The sequence below is a fragment of the Mytilus californianus genome, unplaced genomic scaffold (assembly GCF_021869535.1).
Source record: "Mytilus californianus isolate M0D057914Y unplaced genomic scaffold, xbMytCali1.0.p SCAF_2, whole genome shotgun sequence".
Taxonomy (NCBI): domain Eukaryota; kingdom Metazoa; phylum Mollusca; class Bivalvia; order Mytilida; family Mytilidae; genus Mytilus; species Mytilus californianus.
Genome location: NW_026262668.1, coordinates 123,220,099 through 123,248,019, shown reverse-complemented (window position 1 = coordinate 123,248,019; position 27,921 = coordinate 123,220,099). Strand labels below are relative to the sequence as shown.

The 27,921-nt window shown below is 32.7% G+C and overlaps 1 protein-coding gene across 1 annotated transcript; it reads left to right on the top strand.

Annotated features, from left to right (window-relative positions):
• The first annotated feature begins 680 nt into the window (after nt 1–680).
• LOC127730866 (uncharacterized) lies at nt 681–27,921 on the top strand. The gene is made up of 7 exons (XM_052239476.1): nt 681–845; nt 14,430–14,672; nt 15,024–15,383; nt 22,186–22,341; nt 22,966–23,046; nt 24,706–24,778; nt 27,293–27,921. Exons 1-7 carry the CDS (start codon nt 785–787, stop codon nt 27,888–27,890), a joined length of 1,572 nt encoding a protein of 523 aa, XP_052095436.1. The 5' UTR covers nt 681–784; the 3' UTR covers nt 27,891–27,921.

Here is a 27,921-nt window from a genome sequence, read left to right as displayed (position 1 = left end):
TTGTTTTCTGTTGACTCGTTCATTATATAAAATTTATGCGATCTTTGTAACGAACGCACAACCCATTTTCTTGTTTGTTGTTTATTTTAGTTAGTTCAGAAAATATTTATTTTGGTACGAATGAAATGAGGTAGAAAATAATGCTTTTTGCCAACAGTTGTGGTTTAAGTATAAAGAAAAAAAACATTTTATCTAAGTATTTTGATGTTTTACTGTTTAACGAAGTGGTCTTTAAATGTCGGAAAACAATTATAAACCCATATTTGGAGAATTTGACTGTTTTGTTTATCAAAAGTATTTTTTTCGTCAAAGGTCTAAATGTTTGTTCACTTTAATTTAGCATAAAGAATAGCGAAATGTATCTAAAATGAAAGAGCTATTCCAGACATTCAAAAATGAAATATAGCAAGTTATTAGTCTCCTTACACAAATACTTGAAACATGCAAACTATGTTTAACTTCATCTGCATCATGTTTAGATCTTATCGTTTTCTGTCTGCACTATTAACCAGGAAACCCAAATAATTAGCCTCTTCACCACTTAGAACCACAAGTATGCAAAACGGAATCAAATTCTTGCACAGTGACCACACCATAATATACTCCATTCACAACATCTATTAATTAATAATTGTGTCTAAAAGGTAGTTATTCATGTATTGATCATGTGACTCACTGCCCACGTGAGACGTTTAGTCGTCTGCTAAATTCTCAGTAAATATTTATATCGTTCGAAGGATTGAAAGTGTATAACAATATATCTAAGATACATATACTGAACAAAATGGTTTATTTTATAAAAACGCTTTTATTTTCATTTCTAATGAGTGGAATTATCACTTTTGGTAAGTAGTATATTTCTTTCTGTTTTAGTACCCAAATGTTTGCGAAAGTCGGGAAATCTTTGTATATTTACAAAAATAAATACATTAAACAGTAAAAAAACATGAAAAAGTAAATAAATAAGTGAATGAATAACAAAATAAATATTTACAACTTATATAAATTTAAGAAACCGACATGACATCTGAGAAATATGATAACAAGATTCATGTATTAATTGATACATCGCGAACTTGCTTTCTCATGATGAACGACTGCTTATACTGCATTGACAGTTTCAAATAAAAAATTGGAAATAGTTTCAAGGATAATTATTTGATATTTTAGAGGAATACCAGATCAAAAACAGTAAATAAATAGTGGTGACCAATGCTTAGTCATAAAATATGTTATCAATGTATCTTAACCATGTAATCAATGGAATGTGATGCAGGCTTAGGGGTATCGATCTACACAACGAAGTTGTATTCAAAATCTGAATCACCTTTTTTCAATAATGTTTTATTCATAAATTATTTGAATTGAGCTATAATAATACAACTCCGTTATTTGAAAGCTAATTGCATTTTATTTCTTTGCTTTCTGATATACTTCTTGTGTAGATTCTACTTATAATGGAATCTACGACTTTTATTTATATTCTTTATAATGAAAAATGATTTTCCATACTTTCACGGCGACAAAGTCTACATATTTTCTCATCTAAAGTGTGAATGAACTTTATTCTCATAAAACTACATGTCATATTTACAGACAAAATGGACATTTACAATTACATTATCTATATAAACATGCACATGTGTGAACAAACTAAATTTAATTTAGCTTGGAGGACTGACTTTTACATGTATTATTTTTATAAACTTGCATTTTTTTCTAAAATGATAGTATTGTCTTAATTAAATAAACCATTAGATTTGTATGCATTTGGAATTTTACAGCAATGTTACGTTAACTCTCTCTACAAGTCATAATATAATGATATTCGAGTCTGTCGTAGAACTTACATTGTCCGCATTATTAATTGAAAATTTTAAATCGTTAAGAGATATCTAAGAAATCGCTATAAATACAAGCATGTGAATTTCATTGGTCAGTTTAAGAGAAATTGAGTGATTACCATATTATATTCCAAGAATAAGAAATATAATGTTTACACTTAGTAAGGTCAAATGTGTAACATCATAACGTTAACAAGTAAGAGTAAAACATAAAGCTGTAACTAAAATGCTAGCACTGATTTTATGAACAAAATTTATTACAGGAAACTGTGTTTTATAAGATTAATTTATGTCCAAAGCGCGCGTTGCTTCATTGTTTGAAGGTGTAAATTGCAGTTATAAAACTATGAACGCCATCGTATAATCTTTCTTTAGATTTATACTATCAAAACTGATAATTTAACCTTATTTACTACAAGATTTACAAAGAAAATTAAAGTAATCTTATAAATTAAGTTACAACGCTTTTTTTAACAAACATCTATTTAAAGTTTGTTGTTGGCTTGGCTGCTGTCTGTTATATTTGTGGGTTTTTTTTTTTTTGTGAAAAGTTGTCTCATTGGAAATCACGCCACATCTCCTTATTTTCATATAGGTCGACATCGAATGTTTCCCAGGGCAGTGGTTCCCTTTGACGCTCTAATTTTTTAGTATAGAAAATACCATACAAAAATAAGGACCATAGTGTACCTGTTTTAATTTAGAATCGATTTAAGGTTCACAGGTCATTTCAAAAGCAGTATTGAGTATTGTAAAATGTTACTCAATGTAGAAGGGTAAGCAGACCATGTTCCACCGGTGGAACTCGTCATGTTGCCATGGAATGTTAAAATTCGGCGAATATCCGCATTTGTGGATATCATGATAGAGAAAACGTTGAGGGCATTTGGCTGCGACAATTGGAGCATTTCAATGGTCATCTGTTAAACAGATATACAATAAAGGCAAACCTTCAAGATATGAATTGAATATCTGATATTTTGTGGTACCTGATTCACATTAAGCATTCCAGTTTGTAGATCAACTGTTAGAATAAGCAAGGGGGAGGAGTGGGCCCCGCAAACATATTAAACCCAGCCTTATTCTGTATATGCCTGTCAGGAGCCTGTAATTCCGTGGTTGTCGTTTGATGCAGTATGTCATATTTGTTTTGCGTTTACAGTTTTGACATAAATCAGGCTGCTATTTATTACTTGCTATGCGGTATTGGTTTTGCTCGTTGTTGAAGGCCGTACGTTGAACTATAGTTGCTAACTTCACGTCTCTAGTGGAAAGTTGTTTCATTGGCAATCACACTAAATTTTCTTAATTTTATATGAATCAAGCACAGATATGTTTATTTTATATACCGGAAAGATCAGCTGGTGACGATCACATTAATGTTACTCTGCCCACTTGTTGTTATTGAAAGAAAACATATTCATTTTTGATTAATATTATAAAACATTTTTTAGTTTTATCAAATAGAGAAACTTAATTAACCTGTTGACTTTTCTTTTTTATTATACTGAATAGTTACTTCCTATGCAACCATTTGTTGCATGATTGGAATGTCTGTTTTATGAAATGTTTTTACAGAATCGACATAATCAAATTTACACGCATCTGGCTTAATGTTTGCCCTTAGCAGTGTTATAAATGAATATGTAAGTGAACGGTTAATATTAAGGTGTATATGATTCATACAATATATACAAAATCTCTATATATATCTTTATTCTGTCAAACCTTTGCAATTACAATGGTATACAGACACTACATGACATCAATAATACAGACATAAATACATGAATACACAGAGCAAAATATGTACACTATTTACAATTATACTGATAGTATTTAGCCAGGAGGGCACACATGGCAATTTATAAATCTAATGAAAGTACACAGCTTTCTCAATTTAGATTTTATATTTAAATTCATAATTTTCTTAAACATGATTATATTTGGACGATTTACATATTTTTTATCAATACATTCGTTTCTTTTTACTGACATCTCTGTGCACATCATAATATAATGATACTCATCTCCAAGATCTTTAGAGTTACATATTTTACAATTTCTTCTATCTCTCTGAATATTTGTCCATCTCCCTATCTCAATGGGTCTCTAGCAAGAAAACTGTTTAATTATTCTTAATATACAGAACCAATGATAATTCATGCTGGCAAAATGTAGTAGATTACCCATTAAAAAGTTGCCCCCTTACACATTGCCAACGTTATTTTATTATAAATCTTACGTAATTCATAAAACCATAGGAAAAACTGTGTCTATCTACTGTAATTAAACTGTTGGTCTCTAGCACCATCCCTAATGAAGGATTTATTTAGGAAACACGTTTTGTCCTAATGGAAATCGTTATTATACGTTCTATAACTACCACTGGGTCGGTAGGCAGCTGGTCCTCGATGGTAAAATCCGCTAGTGTTGGTGGCATGCTTTAAATGTCAATTCCCAGTTAACATATCATTTAATTGTAACAGTACCAACCAATTCCCTCAAGCAAAGTTAACCTTGGACCGTTTTGACTTCTCTGTTCGTAGTAATGCTCTCAAACATTTTATTTTTTGACATTCGGAACATTGTGCCTTTAGTATTCATAATGGAGGTTATTCCATGTTCACGTGAAGTAAGAACAGAAATCGGTATCATAATTATTTTTAATTTTAGTCTTCACTTGGCCTAATTTGTACAGTATGCATTACATCAATATTTAAGTTCTACTCATAGTCCAATAAGGACCATCTCATGTAACATCAGTATTCACAAAAGTGTTTTATTCACATAACTTTAAGGACATTACAGTTTTTGCCTAACATCAACCTTAAGCTTTTCAATAGATATTGGATCATTAAAGCACTAAATATGCTCTCTTCGGCTTCTTTATAACTATGTAAATGTATATGTTAAAAGTAAAGCATACTTATAATTCCAATCTGAAACCTCCCTCGTATAATAGGCTCAAGTGGCATTTATCCAAGTCTTTGAAAGTTCGAAGAGAAAAACAAACGCATTTCATTGCCAGTTTCTCAAAAATGAATTTTATGACGAAAATCTCAATCATTATCAACTCGTAACAGGTGGTATAACGGATAATAATATTTATAAACTTCAAAGAAACTATGCATTATAATATCAAAGGAATAAGTGGAAACATAATCAGATATTGTCTCACCTGCATTCAGTCAAGGTTAACTCTTGGAAAAAGATGATATATATTATTTAATTAACAGCTTTGCCAATTTTTACTATCAAAAATTTTGCGGTCGTATATTGGTATGACGTCGTCGTCGGCGTCAGCGTCGTCCGAAGACATTTGGTTTCCGGACAATAACTTTAGTATAAGTTAATAGAAATCTATGAAATTTAAACACAAGGTTTAAAACCACAAAAGGAAGGTCGGGATAGATTTTGGGGGTTATGGTCCCAACAGTTTGGGAAAAAGGGGCCGAAAAGTGTCTAAATAAGCATGTTTCTAGTTTCCAGACAATAACTTGGGGAACAGTGTATGGATCTCTCTCAAATTATACCACAAGTTTCCATACCACAGAAGGATGGTTATGATTGGCTTTGGGGGGTTATGGCTCAAACCGTTTAGGAATTAGGGGCAAAAAAGGGGGGAAACCAGGGTTTCCTTGTTAATGGACAATTACTTAAGTATTGGTCTTTGGATCTCTATGAAATTGATATTGGACCATTAAGCATTATATAAGGGATAGCATGCGATTGATTCATGATATTTTACAGTATATAGAAGAGAACAATATTTTGGGATTTTGATTTTGAGAAAGCTTTGATTCTTTATGTTGGGACTTTTTGCTATAAGTATCACAATTTTTCATGCTATTAGTATTACATTTTTTTTCATATGCTGAATCTAACTGTGTATTTGGTTGTTGGGCCCATTTTCTAATTGGTCCAAATTTTGGTCCTAAGGCTATAAATTTGTTTTGTTTGATTTAATAAACATTAAATAAAATTTAAAAGATAATAATTACAATGTTATATTTGAATTACCTCCCTTACATTGCTTTTAAATTATGTAAATTTGTCAACTTGTTCTAGTATGAATTATTTTTTAGCTGTTTCTAGAAACATCAAATACTGTGATGGAAGTATATATAATATAATAATAGTGTATATCAAAGGGTTCATTGGTTATAAATTTTCATATTCAGAATTGTTTATTTGTGATCAATATCATTTGTTTGGGTTTTTTTTAGCATTAAGAGTTACCTCCCTTACAATGGTTTTGTTATAAAAAAATGTTGTGTTGTCTTGAGGTGATTAGCTGTCAATTTATTTTTAGAAGTTACTGTTAAATACTGATGAAGGTATATTAATTTTAGCCGTGATTATGAATGTCATTTTCTATTTCAATACTTTTATGATGTATTTAAATGGGTTTTTATAGTTGCAAACTCCATTGGAAATTTGAATTGAGATTATGACCATATCTTGAGGGAAAGCATTTTTTTTGTTGGGAAAAGGGGGAGAGGTTAAAAAATCAAATTTGGGGGGGGGGGGGGGGGGGTAAAAAAAATTGGAGGGGGGTAGGGACAAGATTTCAGATATTAAAAAGAAAATTTCTTCAAATCTTTTTTTTTTTTGGGGGGGGGGGGGAGGGTGAACAAAATAATTTCTTTTTGGTGGAGGGGTCAATTTTTCTTCAAGATGTAAATAATTGTGTGTCACAATTGCTAATTCTTTGTATATCTTCTGAAAACAGATTTACAAAGTATTGCGCAACAGCACAGTGTGTTGCACAAAAGCAAGAAATTGAATATAAATTCAAATCATATAACCAATTCTTAGTTCTTTGACTACAGTTATTCTGTGTCAGAAACCTATTATGTGTCAAATATTTAATTACAATCCAAATTCAGACCTGTATCAAGCACGAATATTGTGTCCATATTTGCCCCAACTGTTCAGGGTTGGACCTCTGCGGTCGTATCCAGCTGCGCTTGGCGAAGCAATTTATCTTACTTTGTTTGAGGCAATCATTATTCCTTTCATTTGTATACTTTCCCTGAAAAAAGTTTTTTCTCGAGATAATGATTTTGTATAATTACATTACATGTATGTTTTACGAGAATCCGTTAGTTTGATTGGCTAACAACAATCGCGCGTCATTCAAAAATTAACCTTCATATATATATCAAAATGAAATGTTACATTCTTGATGACACGTGCTTCTACAAAAAAGTGCACATGTAAATAAAAGAAATACTTGATAAAACTTTTTTTCATGGTCTAGATTATTCGCTTAAAATGTTATTATAAGAAATGAATGCTTCTTTTTGTTATTTTATTGGGGTGTAAAAGTGTTGATCGTGCACACAATTTCAGAATAAAGCGCTTCATAAAAAATGTGCTTCGGTCAACACTTTTACACCCCAATAAAATTACAAAAAGAAGCATTCATTTCATAAATAAACTGTGACACTTAAGGAATTAAAATCAACTTATTTCAACCACACGTTAAGTCTTAGAAGAAAATGTGAACAATATATTATATCATCTCAAACTAGAATAGGGGTTGTATTACAGATTACCAAGTGTCTCAAACTCCACCAGTTCTTGTAAACTGACGTTCCCTCGAAAACGCACTTACTATTCGTGTTTATTTTACACAGTATACAAATTACAAGTTTGTACTTGAAAAAAAATTTCTGTGATGAAATTCTGCCAGTTTGGTATCTTACTTAAATAAATAAATGTATTTTAATGCAATCACTGATGTAAGAATCATCTCTCTTTCACGCAACCAATCCTTCTTAATCAACAGGTAGATAACAAGTGGTAAAACCCTGAAATATCTCATGATGAGTTCTGCAGACATTAAATGACGTACAGTGCAACAGCAAACCAAAACTGTTTAGCTAACTTATAAATGACATATTGTAATTATTAATACACGAATTTGTATGTTATTTGATAAATGAGAATTAACTTTAATTTTGACTTCATTGCAAACCAAAACTTTTTTCCGTAGTCTCGTCACTACTCAACATTCTGTATAGACACCTGTATTTTGTTGAAGACCCTCAACATTCTGTATAGACACCTGTATTTTGTTGAAGACCGTATATTGACCTCTACATATGTCTTGTGTCGCCAAGTAACTGTCTCATTTCTCATTAACGTATACAGTACATCTACTTTAAAAAAAAATGTTATCGTTATGTAATACGTATTTCAACTATGATGACTAAATAGGTTTCATCTTATTTTTAGTCAAAAGCTTTTTTCTTTTTCTTTTCTCATTTATTAATTGTTAATTTCACCAGTTTTCCGATTTTTGGCTCATGTAGAGCCTATCAAAGGTTTCATCTTATTTTCAGTAAAAAAGCTTTTTTCTTTTTCTTTTCTCATTTATTGATTGTTAATTTCACGATTTTTTCGATTTTTTGGCTCATACAGTATGGAATTTTTTCACTGATATCAGCAGTCTTAAGCAATACACTGACCTCTCGAAGCCTTTTAATTTTTTTTTTATAATTTAATATTTTTTCTTCCTCTTGGGAATTTCGTGTGATTATAGTTTAATTCGTTAAAACTTATTCACAACTCTCTAGACTCTTGGTAATTTAGACTTTGACATGTTGTTAAGCTACTTTATATCAATCTCAGTGCATTTAGTCCTATGCATCGAACCGTAGACATTGCATGCGCACGAGACTGCAATACCTAACTCAATCAGATCTATGCAAACTTTACAAGCCTTACAATTCGTGCAAAATTATGATTAAACCATATCCTAAATTTTCGTTTAGAAGCAAATTAGGGTTGTTTACGTAATTGTGTTCACTTCCCTTTCACTTAAGAGTGCAATTTTAAGCCACTTTAACTAAATAGATGTCCCTGCTGTTACCAGTAAAACAGTAGTCAAAACACTTAACGAGCGGCAAGTGTGTCAACAATCTTAGATCACATATCAATCAATTCTAAGATGACTGTCTGCCATTGTAGTGTTTTAATGACAATCGTATTTCCCTTTCTAGCGAAGAGTATTAGATTTACGTCCTTCACCAATTTAGTCAAAATCCGTGGGAAATTTCACTCATCCAATTAATACAAAAAAATATATATGTAACGTGAGCAACTATTAGGATAAGGATAGAAGACAAGTCAAGATCGAATCAATTCAAAGATGACAATATATTAAACTAAAAACGTTATAAGTTTCATTTAGTTGTGCACACTATATACTAAACGGTACGAATCCAAGTATCAAACACTTATGTAATAGCCTCTAAAGGCCTCGCCTTGGGATGGGTGAGATAGGGTTAACATGTTGGATAGTTGTCTCATTGGCAATCATACCACATCTTCTTATTTGATATGGTTCAATTATTAGATAATGTTAAATCATTATAACCAGGGGTTCAAACTATCAAGAACGGAAAATTTTATGTAATCTGGACGTAAAGACTTTGACGAAAAGAAATCGGCCACCAATGGCATTTAATGAGCATTTTGTTGAGAAGACAGTCATGAACAAAAACCAAGATGCCCAATTTTCTGACAGTTGAGTTCTCACTTTGTATTTTTATATGCACTACATTCATTAATTCATAAATTAAAAACAAACAGGGCACCACAACCCTATAATGAAGTCTCCGAATATTACAAAGGCACATAAATTAGGATTGTTACAAAACCATCCTCTTCTTCTCTGACTTTGTTATGTAAGCTTTAACACAGCTGATGTTCAAAATGTTGTTGTATAAAACGCGTGCATGGATTAATGTGAAATATTGCGTTTGAAAAACTTCCATGATGCCATGCTGTTATTTACTCATTAAAATGTAAGGAATAAATATTTGTTTCGTTTTAATGTATTTTTGTTTTCTTCATCAAGGTGTTTAACGAAAATGTAAAAAAGACAACGTCTGTTAAACGATTTGTACAGTATTTCGTAAATATTAATTTTTTTTATGTGCATTTCTCTGTTTGTACAGTATGAAAGCTCCAAGTTCAACCAGAATAAGACTTAGAGGAAAGGGTTTTTCTTTGATAACCCTTTAAAAACTGTCAAAACAGACAGTCAATGGCAAACTTGTTACTATAAATTCCATTATTACAAGTAGTAAAAAGTAATATGAAATTCTAGTTGTTTTTGTGACGTTACAAGAAGAACACATTTATCTGTATTTTTTCTAACTTCATGCATCTTAGCAAACAATTGGCAACTTTTGTGACGTTTAAGATTTTAATGAACTTAATCAATAAAGTATAACTAGTAAATTATTAGGTCATAGATTTTGTTACCACGATTTACTTTAAAAACACTTTTACTAAATTCTTTCATAGATAACACAGATAAGATTTGGAACTTTGCCTGTACCTGTAGAAACCTCTTTTAAACGAAGCACCACATCTAATTTTTTTTAAATATTGTCTATTTCGGTACTAACATTGATTTTGTTTTTCATAATTTAAAACTGAGTATGTATTAATATTGTCTCACATTCTGTCAATACTTATAGTTTGGCATTGCACAAGGTCATGCTTTCTCAGATTGTTAATGACTTTTTACACTAAATCCGTTGGATGTGTATTGATTAATATTTTAGTCTGAGAAAACATTGTTTATTTATTAGTTGAAATTGACTTGAACTAGCTTTCAGTAACTTGTAAAACTCGGTCACATATCTGATGTGTCTGTCCCAAGCCAGAAGATTGTAATTCAGTGGTTGGTCTCTGTCTGCTATATTTGTTGTTCGTTTATTGTTTTAGCATTAATCAGACCGTTGATTTTGTTCCAATTTTTGTCATGCCGCTGGCTTTTATGTATGGCTAACGATACGGTGTGGGCTCATCGTTGAAGGTCATACGCCGATACGGCAACCTATAAAAGCTGTTTACATCTTTGCCTTTGGGCTCTGGTGGCAATCATATCACGTCTCCTTCTATTTAAATGGTATAGGGGAATATCCAGTTAATTTGGTTCGAACTGTATAAGACCTGATACAATTCCGTATAACGCTTCACAAAGTGAACACATTACTAATGAAAAACTTATTACAATTGTATATACACGTTTTACGAAAAACATTTTCCATACTTTACCAAAAACATAAAACAAAACGAAAGAAGAGAAAAGAAAAACCATTAATAGCAGAAAAACAAAGTTCATCAAACCCCACCAAAGAGCTTCCTGTTTCTTTATCTCTATTGATTACGATATTAAGATAATATTATTATTAATCACTTGAACACGCCGTTTGTATTACAGAACAGTCAAACAACTTTAATAAGATGCCACATATTTATTGCAATGTTTAGTCCTATTGTGTTTAATATTGTACCTACAAAAATAAGAAGATGTAGTATGATTGCCAATGAGACAACTTTCCACCAGAGATCTAACAAAGTAGAAGTTAATAACTATAGGTCACAGTACAGCCCTCAACAATGAACAAAACCCATACCGCATATCAAGCTATAAAAGGCCCGACAATGACGAAAGTAAAACAATTCAAACGAGAAAACTAAAGGCCTGATTTATGTAAAAAAAAAAAAAAACAAACGAAAACCAAATATGATACACAGCAACAAATGACAACAACTGATGTAAATGATAAATGTAAAACAAAAACAAAATTTCTCCTTATGTTGTGGCAGCCTTGTTCTGAAGTCCACAGTATTGAACATATATTTCTGTGTATGACTACATCGCCTCAAGTCAAAGAATATGTCTTTTTGTCCTTGCAGTAGTATGCATTGCCTTATTTGTCATTCTCCCTGATTTTCTATAATACTTTGGGAAAAATTCGGACGCGAAATACTGCTCTGATGCCTGAAAAAATCTGCATTTTCAAGAGATCGTTCAATATAAATATCTGAGATAGCAAGTATACAAAACTTCTCTCTTACTTATTTTTTATCTCACGATTCCTTCTTATCAAGTATTTGGCAGATAAGGAGTGAAATCAAAGTATAAACATCTGAAAATAACATTTAATTGGTTTTACAGAAACATCTTCTAGAATAAGTTTTATACGTAGTTATCTAAAAGCTAATTAATTTGTTGTTATTTTGCCATTAAAATTCACATTCCTGTTTGTTTCCCGGGTAAACAACTATTCAATATGTTATAATATTATTCGGTATACCCCGCCTTCCCATTTATTCATTTACAGAAAATATGAATTAACCCTAAAATACAACTCATGCCAGTATCATAAAGCAACAAAACCACAAGTACCAGTACAGCTGTACTAAATATCGTTTCAGAGAATGCTCGCAGCTACTGAAAAGCTCAAAGTACTTTAATGATATGCTGGTAAAATATACGCAATGATTTAGGAACAATATGATGATCATAACCTTTATCTAGAGGTTTATTAGGAGTTTTGAAAGGCTTGTCCTGAATCTGTTAGCTTGATAATATTACTCAATCGAAAATAAAACAACGTTGCTAATTCAACAAAAAGGTACAGGTTGAAGACTATCTACACTTTAAATATTCACTGAATGTACGAATACATTAATTGTTGTAGTTTCTAAAAAAACAAAGGGGGATGCTGCTTGACGCGTTGTAGAAACCGTGTCCGAACACACGTTATTCATTTCGGGACAAAATCACTTGACCTAATTAGATTCGATGGAGGTTTCAAAAAGGGATTGGAAGTGAACCTTAACTTTGTAACGTACTATCACTATTTGGAAATCTATAAAGGTTCAGAAAATGTTTTAGTAGATATGTCTTCAAGCCAAACAAGATTAAAAAGGGGAGGGGGTACAATGTATACATGGTAATTACGAGCAACTAAATGTCTCAATTATTTGTTTTGGAAATAAGAACTTGTCAGCATAGTGATGTCTAATTATTTATGCTTGTTTGTGTGGACATCTGGATCTTTCTCTTATCTCTGGTAACTGTATGCACGATAGAGCATAACTAATGGTAAGTATCTATAATCTGACTTTGATGTGTATTCTCTCACAAGATCATAGACAAGTACTTTCTGATTATCTGTGATATGCAGACACAGAAGTTTCCCTTTCATTCACTTTCTAAAACACTGGAATGAATGAAGTTATCTGAAAATAGTCACAATCTAAATAATGCTTTAACAAATAACTACGAACAATCATTATGTATTAATACAATGAATAACCAAAGAGAACTAACTCAATACATCAAGTACATTGCATATCTTTTTCTCTAAGACGACAAATGTGTTTATATTGTTTTTGTGTATTAAGCATATGTAAAGCATCTTTTATTTACATATACAAAGTAAGACAAGTTGATAACATTACTGCATTGAACAATTTAAACAAGAAATTAGAAATGAAGGATTAACAACCCCCACCCTAACACACGCAGAGTAAATATAAAATATAGCATAGCCCTCGGGAAATATTAATTTTCTTGTGTGAACAAATCTTCCTATCTCCCTCAGGTACGGGAAATAAATGTATAATGTTGGTGACAGGTTAGATAGTTTTACAGTTGACATATCTAATCAAGTATATTGAAAATACATTCTGAATACGGGGTGTAAATAATGAAATAAATGCGCTTTAACATTTATCTTCTATTTAATGTTCGCTTTTATAATCTCAAAGCTTCTACAAGGTTTTTCTTTAACGTATGACCCTCACTATATAGAGAATACTGTCAAAATGAAGTCAATTTGATGTAATACATTGTAATTTTTTTTTCCAGTTGTATGCCTTTTTACTTCATGCCTTTTTACTATGAGTGGCTGTTCATGTCAAAATAACGATACTTCCATCATTATCAGAATCCTGGATCCGCACCTGTTTTTTCTATCGTAATGGTTTTAACAAGTATCCCGATGCTTTTAACAACTACCATGATACTTGTCAAAAGAATCATGATACTTGTCAAAAGCATCATGATACTTGCTCAAAGCATCACGATACTTGCTCAAAGCATCACGATGCAATTCAAATGACATTAGAATCGCGTTGGAAGCCAAAAGCATCACGATGGAAGTTAAAAGCATCATGATGGAGGTCAAAAGCATCATGATGGAATTCAAAAGTATCGTGATGGAAGTCAAAAGCATCGTAATGGAAGTTAAAAGCATCGTGATGGAAGTCAAAAGCATCACGATGGAAGTAAAAAGCATTATAATGGAATTCAAAAGCATCATGTTGGAACATTAAAAGCTGAGACGACCATCTTGTTCCAAATCTCGTTTTTACACAATCGGCTCGTAAATAGCTGCAAAAAGACATTGCGCACTTGCAATTTTGACTTGTATCATAATACTTTTTTAACTTCCATCATGATGCTTTTGACTTTAATCGCGATGCTTTTAACTTCCATCACGATGCTTTTGACTTCCATCGTGATGATTTTAACTTCTATCACGATGCTTTTGACTTCCATCGCGATGCTATTGTCAGTTTAATTGTATCGTGATGCTTTGAGACATCGAGATACTTGTTAAAACCATCACGATGGAAAAACTATCATGGAGGAAGTATCGTTATTTTGAAATGAATGGCCATTCATATTTTACTGAGCAATTTATATGGTATCGTATTGATTTATCTTAAAAGGTTTAAAGATGCTTTGTTTTCTTTCAGCGAGTTGTACATTGTGTGGTGTGAAGATATGTAGAAGGCGTTATAGAGACAGTGATTATATTCAGTGTAACACGGGACGAATATTGATAGAAAATGTTACACAGATAGACACAACAGAGGATGAATGGGCGCTGAAAAATCTGAGACGAATTTGTACTGGCAAAACTACTAAATGTGACGTGCATCATATATGTCAGGATCCAAGGATTCAAGATTTACGTGTTACCTACACGTGTAACTATCGTAAGTGTCATAATAATTATATACATTATAGATATAGTGATGACATCAACGAGAGTATGCTTTATGACAAATCTACAAAATATGGCAAGTGTAAAAAATATCCATCTACTTATTGTAGACTTAGCTTTACACCCTTTATTTCATATAATTGGATTGATTTATACTTAATTTCGCCGAAGAGGAGTTTGTCTTTTTGAATAACATATATGGGAAAATATGCTTGAATTTGATTTGAATGACTTTCACATAACGTAGCATAAAAGTAGCTGTTTTAATGTCTGTATTTGTATTTGATACAGACCATTTTTGTTTGTCTCTAACTTGAAGTATTTTAATAAAATGTATTGACAGTGCCAAATTCCGAACCACCAAAAACCTGCACCACTGGCATCAAAGTATTGACTCAGAGTAAAGCATTCATCTTCAGTCCTAGATACCCAAGTATAGTAACTATGTCTTGTTCCTGGATGGTTGTTGTACCAGACAAACATTTCGCTATCCTCAGACTTCATGATTTGGAGAGACCCAGTGTGGACATAGACAGTGGATTACAAATCCGAACAACCCGTAGCTGTCCTAACAATGATATTCCAACAGGACTTGTTTATGAAATGAAAGGTCACACCAATGTTTACCAGGCATGTGGTGATGTAGACATCGATCTCGTAACCAATGGTATTTCTGGCTTGCGATTCTGGATATCATATGAAGGTAGGATTAAATCACTTTAAGGTTCATCAAATGGAATTGAAAAATATGACCGTGTTTACACCACAAATTCTACTATGAGTACAGACAAACTGATGCATCTGGGAAAGTGTTAAGGCATGACAGGACCTAGATATATAAATGTTATATGTAGTCTATGTTTCAGAAAATTAAAAACTTACCTGGATTTTGATGTGTATTTTTTTCCCAGTCTGCAGAAGAGAGCAAACTAAACAAACATGAGTTTCATTTGATACGGTCCACTCAGTTACACAGTTTAAATCACCTATTGTTTGCAGAACAACATTTATTATATGAGGGGAGCTTCTCAAACCTCTTTCCCAACTTAAAAAATAAAATTGAGAATGGAAATGGGGAATATGTCAAAGAGACAACAACACGACCAAAGAGCTTATAACAGCCGAAGGCCACCAATGGGTCTTCAACGGAGCGAGAAAATCCCGCATCCGTAGGTGGGCCTCAGCTGGCTCCTAAATAAAAATGTGTACTAGTTCAGTAAAATGGACGTCATACTAAACTCCAAAACATATAAATGAACTAAAATTAAAAAACACACAAGAATAACAAAGGCCAGAGGCTCTTGACTTGGGACAGGCGCAAAAATGCGGCGGGGTTAAACATGTTTTGTGAGATTTCAACCCTCCCCCTATACCTATAGACAATGTAGAATAAAGAATCACACAGTAATACGCACAGTAAAACTCAGTTTAAAAGAAGTCCGAGTCCGATGTCAGAATAGGTAACAAAAGAAACTAAGGAAAATGACAATGATACATAAATAAACAAAGGACTACTAGCAGTTACTGACATGCCAGCTCCAGACATCAATTAAACGGATTGAAAGAGTATGTCTTCATCATATGAAAATCAAGCACAATCCCTCCCGTTAGGGGTTTAGTATCATACCATCATGAAATATATGAGGACATAACCCGTATCATGCCAACAACTGGTTTTAGAATAAATGTGTTAATTTCTGATGCAAAGACCCTATCAGTGAATCAATATTAGTACCAAAATATGCCATTCTTAATGACTTGAAAACAGTATCGTAACTATATCCCTTCTGAATAAGTCTGTTTTAAGGTTGGTTATCTTTTGAGGTGAATGCCGACATTTTTGTGCTTTGTAAAGAATATTACCATAAAAGATTGGATGTGAAATACCTGAACATATAAGATGTCTGCATGTTGATTTATATTTACGAATGATGTCCTTGTACCGATGATAAAATTTAGTAAATGTTTTGCCTAGTTTGTGATATCGAAAACCCTGGTGTAATAATTTTTCAGTAATACATAGACAAGGGAACGTCACCATCTAAAAATGGATACTTAACAATAGGAAATGAAAAATCATCCCTTTTATCATAATAAATTTTGGTTTTAAGCTTCCCGTTAAAGATATAGATATCAAGATCCAGCAAAGGGCAGTGTTCATTGTTAGTATTAGCTTTATTTAAAGTCAGTTCGGCAGGATAAATCTCTTTAGTGTACATACTGAAGTCGTCATTATTGAGAGCCAATATATCATCCAAATATCTAAAAGTGTTATTAAATTTTTGAATCAGATGTTGTTTCAATGGGTCTATGCTGATTTTAGTCATAAATTGTAACTAATAACAATACAGAAACAGGTCCGCAATAAGTGGTGCACAGTTAGTCCCCATGGGAATTCCGATAACTTGACGATATACGGAATCTCCATAGCGAACAAAAATGTTATCTAGTAAAAATTCAAGGGCAGTTATAGTATCAAAGCAGGTCCAATTGACATAGTTCTTATGTTTGTTGTTACTAAAAAATGACCTAAAAGAGTTTGAACATATATAATCACATTCTGACTTATTTGAGGTGTGTGAATTTTTCTTAACAAGATTATGAGGCAAAGTTGTATGTAGGGTAGAAAAATCAAAACTTTGAACAGATTCGAAATCACCACTATAAGCATGCAATTTATCAAGTACTTCCAACGAATTTTTGACACTCAAAAAGTAATTAATTCCACTTTAAAATAAGACCTTTGAAAATAGTCACTATTTTCAAAGGTCTTATTTGAACAATTTATTACCAGGTTTTTGATTGTACCAAGTGTACTAGTAAGTAGAATAGATAGTTTAGTAGTGGAACAATGGCTTGAAGACGAAATAAATCTATATTTGTAAGGAGGTTTGTGCAGCTTCGGAAGCCAGTACATAGTTGGAACTTTCATTGTATTTGGTTCTGCTTGTAAAGAGGTAGTTCAAAGTTTATGTTTGTTACAGATGTCATTTTCCGAAAAAGGAGTCAGTTGGAATGTTGGTGAATTCGTGATTTCCTTTTGCAGAACCTCAATGTAAAATTTACGTCAAAAATAATGATATTATGAGCAGCCTTATCAGCCGGAACAAAAGCAAATTCCTTGGCGAGTGCTTTTAGCTTATGTTTGATACGAGAAATAGGGCTTAGTTTATTTTGGCACCTTCTGTAGGAATGAAAAAAAAAAATGAATAGCAAAATCCAGAAAAGTTTATAATTTTCTAAAACATAAAATGCATTTAGAATTTAATTATCTAGTTCCTACCATGCCTTAAAAACTTTTCCAGGTGCAAGGGTATGTCTGTACTCAGAGTAAAATTTGTGGTGTAAATACGGCCATATTAGCCAAAAAGTTATGATGAACCTTAAAAAAACAAATAATACTTTTCGCCACATATGTATGTCAGATATGAAGAATGAAAGGCCAATAAATAGTGCCCTATGAATTACTCAGTTAAGAAGTATGGAAATAATATAAGTTGAATTTCCACAGTATATACCAGGCTTCTTTCCGTACAACTGATCTTACAAAAAATAAACATATATTTATAAAAAAATAACTTATTTCCACACTCCATATTCTGGCCCGCCTGGCCCATGCGATGGAGTGAGGTTTGTGTCAGAATCGAAATATGTGAATAGTATATAGTATCATTATCTCTCAGTCACAAGAATTAGTTAATGTGATTATATTATCTCTACATGTAAATATTTGTCATCCCTGGGGGCTTTTCGAGTTTAAAAATATATAATACATTAACTTTTGACGTGACGACAACCGACAACACCGTCTTTTATGTATATGTAAGAGAATGATAATCCCTTTTTGAGAATGTGTTTTTATCTTATAAACGGTCGAGATCCCCACCCCTAAACCATATATATTCTTGTATGGGACAATAAAACAAATCAAATGAAATATTGGGGGAGTCCCCGGGTTCACCCCCACCCCCTTCTTTTTGAAACTTGTAAACGGTCAAGATCCCCACCCAGAAACCATATTTATTCTTGTATGGGACAATAAAACAAATCAAATGAAATAAAAGGCGAGTCTCCTGGGGCCACCCCCACCCCCTCCTGTTTGAGAACTTGTAAACGGTCGAGATCCCCTAAACCATATATATTCTTGTATGGGACAATAAAACAAATCAAATGAAATATAGGGGAAGTCAACGGGGGTAACCCCCATCCCCTTTCTTGAGAAAACTTGTAAACGGTCAAAATCCCTACCCCGAAACCATAGATATTCTTGTATGGGACAATAAAACAAATCAAATGAAATATAGGGGAAGTCCACAGGGGTAACCCCCACCCCCTTCTTTTTGAAAACTTGTAAACGGTCGAGCTCCCCACCCCTAAACCATATATATTCCTGTATGGGACAAATCAAATGAAATTTAGGGGAAGTCCCCTGGGGTCACCGCCACCCCCTCCTGTTTAAGAACTTGTAAACGGTCGAGATCCCGACCCCTAAACCATATATATTCTTGTATGGGACAAAAAAAAACAAATCATATGAAATAAAAGGCGAGTCCCCTGGGGATCACCCCCCCCCCCCCCCCCTTTTTGAGAACTTGAAAACGGTCGAGATCCCAACCGCTAAACTATATATATTCTTGTTCGTCATTTCAAGAAGATTTGAATGACATACAGGGTCAATCCATAAGCGTCACTTATGCATATCACAAACCAATTTGTACTGGGCTTTGCCAAATGTCAGGCGACCATGGGAATGACGAATACAATTTTGGATTTTTTTCTTCTTTTTTTTTGTAAATTGTTCAGGGTTCGACCTCTGCAGGAAAATCCGGTTTGCTGTCACTCTGACAGCCTCTTGTTTCATATAGTCTAGAAGAGCTGGGATGTAAAATAGTTATCCCACTCGGACTTGGTGTGTCAGTGTAAAATCACACTCCGGCCGTCGGGTGATCTTACACTGACACACCGCGTCCCCATGGGATAACTATCACTTAAGTACGAGCGTTAGCGAGTACTTGTCATGATGAAAGGGATTATCATTCTTTTACAAACTTAGAATATTGTAAAGTGCGCAAGGCTCAAATGATCTCTTGATTGGTTGTATTCAAGAATTAGTTTCATTGTTAGTGCAATGTTTATGAGAAATGCAAGACTTCTTTTTTATGTATTTCATTCATGAATAAATTTTAGTAATGTTAGGACTTTCTTATGATTTTGGAAAATATAATGCATTGTGTTTTAGACACTAGATGACACAACAGTACAATGAAATGGTGGGAATTGTATTAGTTTCGTGATTGTGAGTATGAATGTTATTCATGTAATGTTTTAGTGAGGTATTATCTTTTTGTTTATTTACAGTTCAAATCTATCAATTCAAAATTTGAGTTTAAGCTAAATTTTATTTCACAGCCAATATTTCAGTCCAGCTCTTTACATCAAATGCTACTTCATTATGTCAGGGAAATATTCGAATGAAATGCCTTTAAAAGTTTTAAATATATTCAAAAGTTAAATGAAATTCCTTTTTTTTATCAGAATATTGGAAATTACTTTTTATACCAAACGCGGATCCAGAAATCTTAGTTTTGTCAAGCATATTAGCTAAATATTTAGCTTATATTTAATTTCAAATTTTTTTTGCATTGCTTTGGTAGAGATTAATTTTTAGTAATTTGAAATTATTTTAAAATATTCTAATTTTTTATTGAATTGTTTTTTGTTTGTTTCAAAATTAAAGTTTTATTAGTCAGTTTCAATCACAAATCTACGAAAGCCTATTAGGGTCACAAAAAAAATATTTTTATCTCGTAATTACACGATAATTAATTATCGCGTAATTACGAGATAATAATTGTTTTATCTCGTAATTACGAGATAATCATAGTTTTATCTCGTAATTACGAGATAATTATCGCGTAATTACGAGAAAACTATCGCGTAATTACGAGATAAGAAGTTTTTTATCTCGTAATTACGAGATAAGTATCTCGTATTTACGAGATAACTATCGCGTAATTACGAGATAACTATCGCGTAATTACGAGATAAGAAGTTTTTTATCTCGTAATTACGAGATAAGTATCTCGTAATTACGAGATAACTATCGCGTAATTACGAGACAATTATCGCGTAATTACGAGATAACTATCGCGTAATAACGAGATAAATATCGCGTAATTACGAGAAAACTACCTTGTAATTACGAGATAAAAATTCATTTGGCCAAGTAGAGTAAGAGGAGACAGATTTTTGTAAAAGATTAAAAAAATTAACTTAATTGCAGAAATGACTTTAAAGGGCAATAACTCCTTAAGTGGTCAATTGACAATTTTGGTCATTTGACTTATTTGTAGATCTTACTTTATCGCTCAACATTTTTGCTCCTACAGTTTATATCTTTCTATTATAATATTCAAGATAATAACCAAAAACTAAAAAACAATCATTAAAATTACCAATTCAGGGGCAGCATCCCAACAACGGGAAGTCTGATTCGTCTGAAAATTTTTACCCTGTCATATTTGCTCTAAATGCTTTAGTTTCAGAGATATAAACCATAAACTACATTTTACCCCCCTCCCCCCCCCCCATGTTCGATTTTTAGCCATGGTGGCTATCTTGGTTGGTGGGCGGGGTCTTTGGATACATTTTTTTAAACTAGAAACCCTAAGGATGATTAAGGCCAAGTTTGGTTCAATTTGGCCAAGTGGTTGCAGAGGAGAAGATTTTTGTAAAAGATAACGGACGACGACGGACGACGGACGCCATGTGATGGGAAAAGATCACTTGACCCTTTGGGTCAGTTGAGCTAATAAAAACGGGCGTTTTATCAGGTGCCCCGGAAGGGTAAACATGATCTGCATATCTATATATATATATATATGTCATTTTTTCTCGTAATTACTAGATAGTTTTCTCGTAATTACGAGATAATTTTCTCGTAATTACGAGATAAATAATTTTTTTTTGTGACCCTAATAGGCTTTCGTACAAATCCTTTCAAGCTGATAAATGTGCTTCGGGGCAGTAGTAACTCATATATAGAAACTCTTTGTTTTGAACTGTAAATAGACATAAACAATAGGATAATTCCTTACTAAGAACATGATTTACATTCATTCTTCACACTTAAGAAGCATCAAATCCTACAGTTTCATTGGTCGAGAGCACTTTGCCATATTCTAATAGTTGAAAAAGTAGAATATTGATTATACAGAAATGAGTTCACACGAAAACTAATTTGTCGAGTTATATGTTTATATGAATGAAAAGAGAAATGTGTATTTTTTTTTTTATAGATTTAGCAAATAAGAATAATTTTGCCTGTAACAAGTCAGGAATATGACAGTTGTTTTCCATTCGTTTGATCATGTGTTTGGGCTTTTGATTTTGCCATTTGATAAAAGACTTTCTGTTTTGAATTTTCCTTGGAGTTCGGTATTTTTGTTATTTTACTTTTTGCGAACATTTTTTAACTGACAAATCATTATAATTATATCTTTCAGTAATACCTTTGGCACGGAACATCAATGTAGAATATAAAGCAATGTATTCATGTCCTGACGGTACGAGATTGGAACAGGATTCTCAGCATGCACAAGTGATGCAACCTGATATACCTCCTATCATTATTACAAGAAAGATTAGCTTCATCAATTCAAGTGAGTTAAGACATTACATTTTCATTTCGTATTTTGATTGTAATTATATTTACCTTGGGAGGCACCAAATAGTAAGTAAGAAAATTAAAAAAAAAAAAACATCTGCAATCATTTATGAGAACACATATAAACAAACGACTGCATTGGAAATAAAACATTCGAGTCACAGTAAAATCATGTTTTTTTTTTATTAAACATCGATATAAAAATAAGAGGATGTGGTATGATTGCCTATGAGACAACTATCCACCAAAGTACAAATAAAGTGAATGTAAGCATTTTGAATGGAGTAGTCATTCATATTTCTGCCGAATATAGAGTAAATGAGGGAAATTTACACTAGAATAATGGACGATAAAAGTACGAAAGCTTTAACTAGCAGATTGAAAGTTATAAGTAGTATGAACATAACTGAGGGAATTGCATAAACTCGAAAAGGAGCGAGACCTGGTGCACCGACAGGGTAAGGTCTTGTTGGTATTATAAAAGTGCGAGTCACATCCAATATACCACAAAAAACGCGTGAAAAATAATTGTCCACGAATGACAACACAACATGTATACACATAAAGACCAGTTTGCTTTGAAATTTTACTTAATACTAACGATATTATTTTAATGCAGCTATGCGAGCGGATAATGAAACAGCTGTAGAAACGATTGAAAGAAAATCATCAGAGCAATTTAACACAGCAGAGAGGATGAGTAAGTACATATAGTTTGTCAAAATCGAAAATCAATATACTGATAGCAATAATTCATAGTTCGTTTATGTTCACTGATTAAGGTTATTTGGTTGGTATTGAGAGATTGATAATTGATCTTAACGTTCAGTGGCAAGTATTTCTTGCATTTCAGGACATTAAAACGTTCCCAATATATCAAATTATCATTAAGGTATGAAATTTAGGACGACCTGGTGAAAGGGGCCGATAACGTTTAACACCAACAAGTGTTGACGGTGTTATGTAGATTATTTTTTATCTACAAACATTGGAAACACAAAATGTTAGGGTTCATTAATATGTAAAAGACCTGTATATTTTCAATAAGTATTATTGATCATCGTCCCAAACCAGATTGGAAGTTAACTTTATCTTACCTCCTATAAATTTCTAGGAATATGATTGGTTAAAAGCAACTGCGTGGAGACCGTGTATATGGGGTTATTAGGCGGGGCTTATTTCAATACACGGTTAGTAGTGGTGTTACGTCCCTTTATAAAGACAACACGGTGTTGAGGAAAAATCTGAAAGGTTTCAACAGACGAAGAAATTGATGATGAACGATTGAAATAAATTCATAAAACACATTTAAAGCTAACAAGTTGTTATTGGTGGCATTTGTTTTTGTATAAACCAACGGAGGCAGGTTCTTCATACTAACGGTATAGGCCACTAGTCTAAATACCACATGTTAAGATAGTCCGTTACAGTGTGCTAGTGACCTAATACGATATATATGGGGTCAGTAAATTCCATATACTTCGTATTAGGTCAGTAGCACACTATATAACTAATAGTATCTCGAGCAATAATACAGTCTACTGTTAGCTTAAATAATCTAAGAAAACGTATTCGAGGTAGCTATACTGTTACCACCCAGTTACCTTCTAGGTTTTGTAATTAGTAAACAAAAGTTAACATTTTCCTTATATTTTCTATCATTGTATTGCGTTTATAAAAAGCTTATCCTCGTGCATATTGAATTTGTTATTTGTATTTGATTGTATTTGCTTGACAAATGATTTTTGTCAACCAAAACTATAACTCTTGTGTTTATTTATTGGTGTGCTAAGGCGCAACGTTGCATTAGCTGTCATCTTTCATTACAAAACTAGGTTAATAAAATAGTCAAAAAACTTGTCCATAGCCAATAAAATTGAGAATAGCAAACAGAATACAAAGAAAGCCTCATTGGCATAAGCTCTCAAAGCATATTTAGAAATAGGAAAAAATAAACAACTTAAATGTCTTGACAAAAACTTTCCAAGTGCGCGCACACAAACATGCTTATATTTGTTTAGGGGCCAGCTGAAGGACGCCTCCGGGTGCGGGAATTTATCGCTGCATTGAAGACCTGTTGGTGACCTTCTGCTGTTGTCTGTACTATGGTCGGGTTGTTGTCTCTTTGACACATTCCCCATTTCCATTCTCAATTTTAGCTTAACATGTTAGATTATTAGTTTATTTGCTATGAACCATGAACAAAAATGAATGAAGCCTGTTGTAACTGATATTATAATGTACGAAATGTTTATTTGTGATTAAACAGTCCCCCTTTTTATTATTTGTTAGTTGTAAGTATTTTATTTTGATATCACATCAACAAAACAAGTCAATAAATATCATATTGTATTTTCAGTATTTTACGTTGCCATAGCCATCGCATTCCTTAGTGTGCAAGCACTTATAATTGTGGTCGTTGTTTGTATAAGGTAAGAGGTTTTAACTAGAGAACTGACATGTCAGCAATATTAAATTAGGAGATTTTCATTTTTTTTAGAACAAAAATCAAGTTTTACCATATGTTTTTCCAAATTGTTCAACCAAAATATATGCCAATCTATACTTCCTGTACACAAATCTGCATCCTACTTATACTTTGGAGTTATTTCCCCTTCGCCGTAATTTTTTTGAGACTACTTGATTTTCTTATTTGATTATGAAATCGTAGTGATGGGTCATACAAGGCTTATACAAATAAAATTTTGAAAGTCTAGCGATCAGTATTACAAGTTGAATTCTTAATAATGGAGAAATTTGTGTACGTTGATATCAAACATTAATACATCCCTCACATCCGAATGGAGGTAACCCTTTAGCTTGGGTTTAAATGCCGGACGGAAGAAATGATAATATGTCTTTACCCATAGTCAACACTGTGGGATGTGGCGGCAATCGGAAATGATTATTACTGAAATCACGGCAATCAACTATCTATATTCTACGAGATCAGAAAAATACTATTGGCTTCACAACTTTACTTGTTACATAGATTAAAATATATAGAACTAACATGAAACAAAGTTTGAAGGAAAAAAAATAAATAGTATTTTGATGAAAAGCTTTTTTATATTCCTTCTTTCTGTGTTCAAACATTCGAGAAAACTTTAGATATGCTAGGTCGAATTCTTTCACAGACTAATAAAGGTATCTTAAGTAAGAGCGATCACTTAAAGATGAACACGCTTGGAAAAGACTACACACATTTCCACACTATTTTATCAAGTGCATTTTGGGTACGAGAGTAAAATGTTCCAAGATTATTTTCTGTAGTGATCTATGATACACGTACGTGTTCCTTTTTCATTTTCGAATTAAAAACTGTATTTTCCATACAAGCAATTCCTGATATATACATGTATAATGGCAGTCATTAGGGTTTAAGGACATCAGTTGTTCGACCTGCTAGTCAAATGCGTTTTGTTAAAATATACTTTTTCACTCATTTGATTTTTTGGAAAATGTTGTTTGTGCTGTATTTAGACCCCTCTACCAAGAAATTTGTTTTGCATGCACACGTATAAAAATTGCGGTTTTTATCCAACGCAATCATAGGATAGAACGTTGTTTTCAATTTAGACTTGTTTATATTTTTTCGTTTTGGCTTGTATTATATTTGCCTTCGGGTTTATATGATCCGTTCATCCTATTTTGACTCTTTCAAAATTCAAGAGTCTATCCTAAATTGAGGTAAATTATATGGCCTTCCAAATACCTTTTCGATTCCTAACATCACTGAAGAGACATTAATTGTCGAAATCCGGATATGGTGTACAAAAACCTTTGCACCTTTTGTTTGCGGTATACCATCTTTTCCGCAAGTTTATTGTTTTCTGTTTAGTACTAAATTTATAATTGAGATCCATTTATTACATCGGTGACCCGTTTATTTGGCAATCGCCAATGGCAGTCAGCAGGGTTTAAGGACATCAGTTGTTCGACCTGCTAGTCAAATGCGTTTTGTTAAAGTATACTTTTTCACTCATTTGATTTTTTGGAAAATGTTGTTTGTGCTGTATTTAGACCCCTCTACCAAGAAATTTGTTTTGCATGCACACGTATAAAAATTGCGGTTTTTATCCAACGCAATCATAGGATAGAACGTTGTTTTCAATTTAGACTTGTATATATATATATATATACGCCTGAAAAAAAGTGTACATAACAACACCAATATTAAAAAAAGGAAACAATAAATTAAGTATCTATAAATATTTCGGATAGCAGATATCCTTCATCAGTATGATTATGATGATGTAAAATTTCAAAAATGACGCAGGTTAAGTATTTACAACAGAGACTACATAGATTTGCATTTAAAAGGAATAGTAATGTACGATATGAACTGGTACAATTCTAAAATTTCACTAGTGACGAAAGTGAAATTATTACAACAGAGACTGCGTAGAAATACATTTCCAATGAATAGCGCTGACCAATTTGCACTGGTATAATACTAAAATTTCAAATTTTGACGAAGGTTAAGTAATTATATGGTGGCTGCGTACTAGTATTTATACATCCTAAGTGAATAGCACTGTGCGATTTAAACTGGTATAATTCTAGAATTTCAGAGTTGACGAATTTAAAGGAATTATAATAGAGACTGCGTAGTAATACAACCCAAATTCTCATAACGAACCAGCGCCCTCGTAAGAAAGATCGATGACTAATATCTAGACGTTTTATATATACTGTTGGGTTTAATTTTCAGACTTATATATATATATATCCAGGGTATTGTTTTGTACACTTTCTTTCCTATACATATAACCGGCATACCTTATAATGATTTCTATCGATCAGTTTTTGAATTTAGGGTCGATAATATCCGTTTACTGGCTCCGCTAACGCATCACTCAGTAAACTCAATTTGCGGTCATCAACAGATCTTTAAATACAATACTAATATGTCCCAACTGAAGATAAAATGTTATACTTTTCAGAAGACAAAGACACCTTAAAGCAAATGGACCAATTATCGACCATTCTTCCATACCGTCAACATTCCCGTCACCCTTCAACCGTCCGCTTCCACCAGTTCAGCCACAACATCAACAACTATCAAATTCTCCTTCTTTAATGGACGGATACGGTATTGTTGCCGACGAGATTGATGAAAGTTGTTATGAACAGAGTTTTGAGTCGTCTGCTTATGCAGAAGTAGACGACACAATACCATATAGGTCAAATATGAATGAATATAGTATGGATAAACCTAAACTTCATGATACAGTGGAAAATGTTTATTCTGAACTAAAAGACAGTGAACGAGGTGGTTATTGTGAAATAGCTGATACTGTTTGGCATAATGGTCCATTACCTCGAAATGATCAGGCAAAATTAATCAAGCCTGATACTAAAATACGCCGAAGTCAGTGTTCAAATTACAGTGGCAAATCAAGGAAATCTTCATTTGATGGACCTTTCTCACATTTTGATGAACATAGAAAATCTCACATGACTTGCAGTGAACAATCCGATTCCGAGGACAGTTTGTTTGGTAACGAACAATATGATTACATTCAATCAGTACATGTGTGATATTATTAATAAAACTATTCATATCTCCGAA

Bases quoted from the DNA above. Each gene is read 5' to 3' on its own strand.
- LOC127730866 (XM_052239476.1), top strand. From the start codon at position 785: ATGGTTTATTTTATAAAAACGCTTTTATTTTCATTTCTAATGAGTGGA. The intron at 23,047-24,705 runs GTAAGTACATAT...TTGTATTTTCAG, and splicing joins TAACACAGCAGAGAGGATGA to TATTTTACGTTGCCATAGCC. The intron at 24,779-27,292 runs GTAAGAGGTTTT...TATACTTTTCAG, and splicing joins GTGGTCGTTGTTTGTATAAG to AAGACAAAGACACCTTAAAG.